Source organism: Oryza glaberrima, chromosome 1 (genome assembly GCF_000147395.1).
Source record: "Oryza glaberrima chromosome 1, OglaRS2, whole genome shotgun sequence".
NCBI classification, from domain to species: domain Eukaryota; kingdom Viridiplantae; phylum Streptophyta; class Magnoliopsida; order Poales; family Poaceae; genus Oryza; species Oryza glaberrima.
The window spans coordinates 24,076,957-24,080,566 of NC_068326.1; the positions used below are offsets into that span (position 1 = coordinate 24,076,957).

At 43.6% G+C, this 3,610-nt stretch overlaps 1 protein-coding gene across 1 annotated transcript; it reads left to right on the forward strand.

The window, feature by feature from the left end:
• The first annotated feature begins 2,228 nt into the window (after nt 1-2,228).
• LOC127760426 (uncharacterized) lies at nt 2,229-3,020 on the forward strand. Its single transcript, XM_052284679.1, has one exon. It carries the CDS (start codon nt 2,261-2,263, stop codon nt 2,669-2,671), a length of 411 nt encoding a protein of 136 aa, XP_052140639.1. The 5' UTR covers nt 2,229-2,260; the 3' UTR covers nt 2,672-3,020.
• Nucleotides 3,021-3,610: the final 590 nt, after the last annotated feature.

Sequence of the window (3,610 nt, forward strand, 5' to 3'; positions counted from 1 at the left end):
TGCCGTTTCCTTAGAGCAGCAGAGGTGGCTGCTCCCTCTAATTCAATCCATATTATCGTACCACGAATTAAGAGGTAAAACGCACAGACCCCCAAAATCTTTAGCACTAGTACATTTTTCTTAGCTTTGGAGCCCATGTCATATCGAATGTTCGGACATATGCGTGTAAATTGTAAGACGAATCTTTTAAACCTAATTGCTACATGATTTGACAATGTGATGTTACAGTAAACATTTGCTAATGATGGATTAATTATGCTTAATAAATTCGTCTTGCAGTTTAATGACGGATTCTGTAATTTGTTTTATTATTAGTCTACATTTAGTAATTTGTTTTGTTATTAGTCTACATTTAATACTTCAAATATGTGTCCGTATATTCGATGTGACGCGCCAAAATTTTTTACCTCTAGATCTAAACACAACCTTCCTGTAAAGTTTGCCCCTTATATGAAGTATGATTCTTTCTCTCATATCTTTTCTCCTTCATATAACCAGGCAATACCGTTTAGCACTTCAGTTTCTTGTGTTGAAGACAACAACCTCTTGACTCTTAGACTTGAGAGAGGGAGGTGGTCTATTTTTCTAAATTCTCTAAAAACACCCGTTTATTACGCCACCCTAGAGCCTATTTACAGGTTTTCCTTGCGTGTTTGATTGACTAAGAGCATCACCAATAGACTGTTAAAATTTAACCCTCTATTTTTTTTATTGAAACATCTAATGGGATTTAAGGGATAAAAATATCCTCTCCAAGAGATAGCTAATTTCATTTCCTAAAAAAAGTTAGCCACATAAGAAACTTTCAAACAAAATCAATCTTTTCGTATTTTCGCGTGTGACTCCTAGAGTGGACAAACTCGGCAATTAGTACCAGGGCTGCTGCCGACTTAGGGGGCGGACCCACTAGTGATTTAAGGGTATTCAGATGTATACTCAAGATTTTTGAGAAAAAAATGTATATGTACTCTATACTTCGTATATGTATTAAAAAATTAAAGAAGAAGCCTCAACTATTTATTTTGGGCCTTGTTTCACCATTGGGCCTCAACTATATTGGGCCCAAATTTTCCACTCACCCCCCTCTTTCCTCACAGCCCACACTCAGCCCAATTCCCATTTTCCCCTCCCTGACGATAGCTGGCACATCCCCATTCCCCAAACCCTAGATAGTGACTCAGTGAGGGAGAGGACGTCTCGCCATGAGGGGTTGGAGTGGCGGCACCGGTGAACTGGCGGAGGACGGCCGACGTGTGTGGCGGCAGGCGGCAGCGACTACGGGTCTACGGCGGGGCGGCGGCGTGGAGGCAACTCGGCACGGGCGCGGCTTGGCGGCTGCAGCAGGGAGGTCGCGCGTGTCAGACTATATTTGGTATTTCCCCCCAATACTTTATACTCGTGAGAGATTAATATATAATAGCAACACATGCCTCCATCTAACAGGAGTAGAGCTATTACCCATCTTGGAAGTCTGAATCTACATAAAAATCTCATTCTTACTTGCTCTCTTTACAACTTTGTTTGTATTCTTATATCAATTTATCTCTACGTCCTCAAAATACAATATATAGGTACGGATTCTATGATCGGGGCATCAATCCATCAACATTTATTTATAGGTATTTTACTCAAAGCACGGAACTATTTTCTAGTCAAATTATTATCAAGGCCATGTACCACGTAATCATGCCTTAATCTAGGCCTCGTTCGAACTAAGGCATGAGTTGAGCTTTTCTATGGCAAGGAAAATGTGGTGAGTAATTAGGTTATAATTTATTGAGTATTAATTATTATAAACTTAAAAATGAATTTATTTGATATTTAAGAAACTTTTATATAAAAACTTTTTAAAAAATATCATTTAATTGTTCCAAAAAACGTGCTAATGGGAAATGAGTTTGAACAACACCCTAACGAGAAAAGAGGAAATTGTAGTTTGGAATTGAACAAAAGAACGTACCCTTAATCACATTAGTCGAATTTTAACGGATGAAGCCTGTCCATAATTACAGAGTCAGTACTAAAGTAGACATTGTAAAACCCAACGGTGCCAACGATGAATTCGATGCCAAAGGCTCACATCAGCATGCCAAACAACCGAAACCCAACGATGAATTCGAGGCAGGAACTCATTTGGCCTCTCATTCTTCTCCAACCTTTCTCCCCTGACCCCCCTCCTATATATAATCCAAATAGATGCAAATCGATCACAAAGCACACACAAAAGCGGCAAGGGACTTAGGCCACTTAGCAGTAATCCATGGCTGAGCGGGAGGGAGCCGTGGTGAAGAAGGGGCACGACGAGGGCATGAAGATGGCCACGGCGCTGCTAGAGGAGTTCGGTCTGCCGCTCGGGCTGCTGCCGCTTGCGGAGGTGATCGAGGTCGGGTTCGTGCGCGCCACCGGCTACATGTGGATCGCGCAGCGGAAGAAGGTGGAGCACCAGTTCAAGATGGTGAGCAAGCAGGTGAGCTACGACGTGGAGATCACCGGGTACGTGAAGGCCAAGTGCATCAAGAAGCTCAAGGGCGTCAAGGCCAAGGAGCTGATGCTGTGGCCGCCGGTGAACGAGATCACCGTCGACAACCCGCCCACCGGCAAGATCCACTTCAAGAGCCTCGCCGGCGTCACCAAGACCTTCCCCGTCGAGGCCTTTGCCGCGGGTCAGTAGGCACCGGGCAGGCAGCGTTACATCCAGTCATCCACTGCTATATATGCTAGCTATGCGCGCTCATTGCCGGTTGCCTGGTTCATAAAAAAGTTCGGTGCTTACGCATGATTGAGCTTATTGGCAACTGATATATCAGTATATCACAGATTAAACACATATAGTCCATATTTTGCACCAACGCACCAAGCTTCCGCCACTTCTGTTTCTGGCTTCATAATGGGCCTAAACCAATAACAAATTGTGAAATTAAACAGCCCGCAACGTTTCGAAGTGGAATTTTTAATTTAGGCTGTGTTTAGTTCACGCTAAAATTGGAAGTTTGATTGAAATTGGAACGATGTGATGGAAAAGTTGAAAGTTTATGTGAGTAGGAAAATTTGATGTGATGAAAAAAGTTGGAAGTTTGAAGAAAAAATTAGGATCTAAACACGGTGTTAGGCCCCTTATTCTAACGTCGAGTTTAAAGCATGTCCTTGTACCATAGTACTACCATATATAATCTGCCCCTTAATCTTCAATTTCATAGCACATAAGATCCTAGGTAGTATTGTGTCCAGTTTCAGTTAACGTGGTGAGTTGACTGCGGTCAACCCGACTGAGCCAACGTATGACCCACATGCACCCCACATGTCAATAACATAAAAAATATAAAAGAAAAAAAAAACCTTCTCTACTCCTCTTTCTCCACCAGTGTACGGGGCGCACGACGCACTTTCTCTCCATTCCGATATCAGGCAGTGGGGCACGGGGAGGTAGAGGCCAAGGACGGCACAACTGGCTAGGTTGAGACAAACGTGGCCAGCGGCATCAAAGTCAAGGGTGAGGAGGAGAGAATTGGAGAAGAATGTTGTTGCTCGCTCCACCGCAGCCACCTGCACATCTTGATGTGCCTCCGCATGCTCCCCTAAGTCCGCTTGCTCCACTGCGGGTCGCCGATGG

What these genes read in the sequence shown, in the direction of transcription:
- LOC127760426 (XM_052284679.1), top strand. Translation starts at nt 2,261, where the DNA reads ATGGCTGAGCGGGAGGGAGCCGTGGTGAAGAAGGGGCACGACGAGGGC.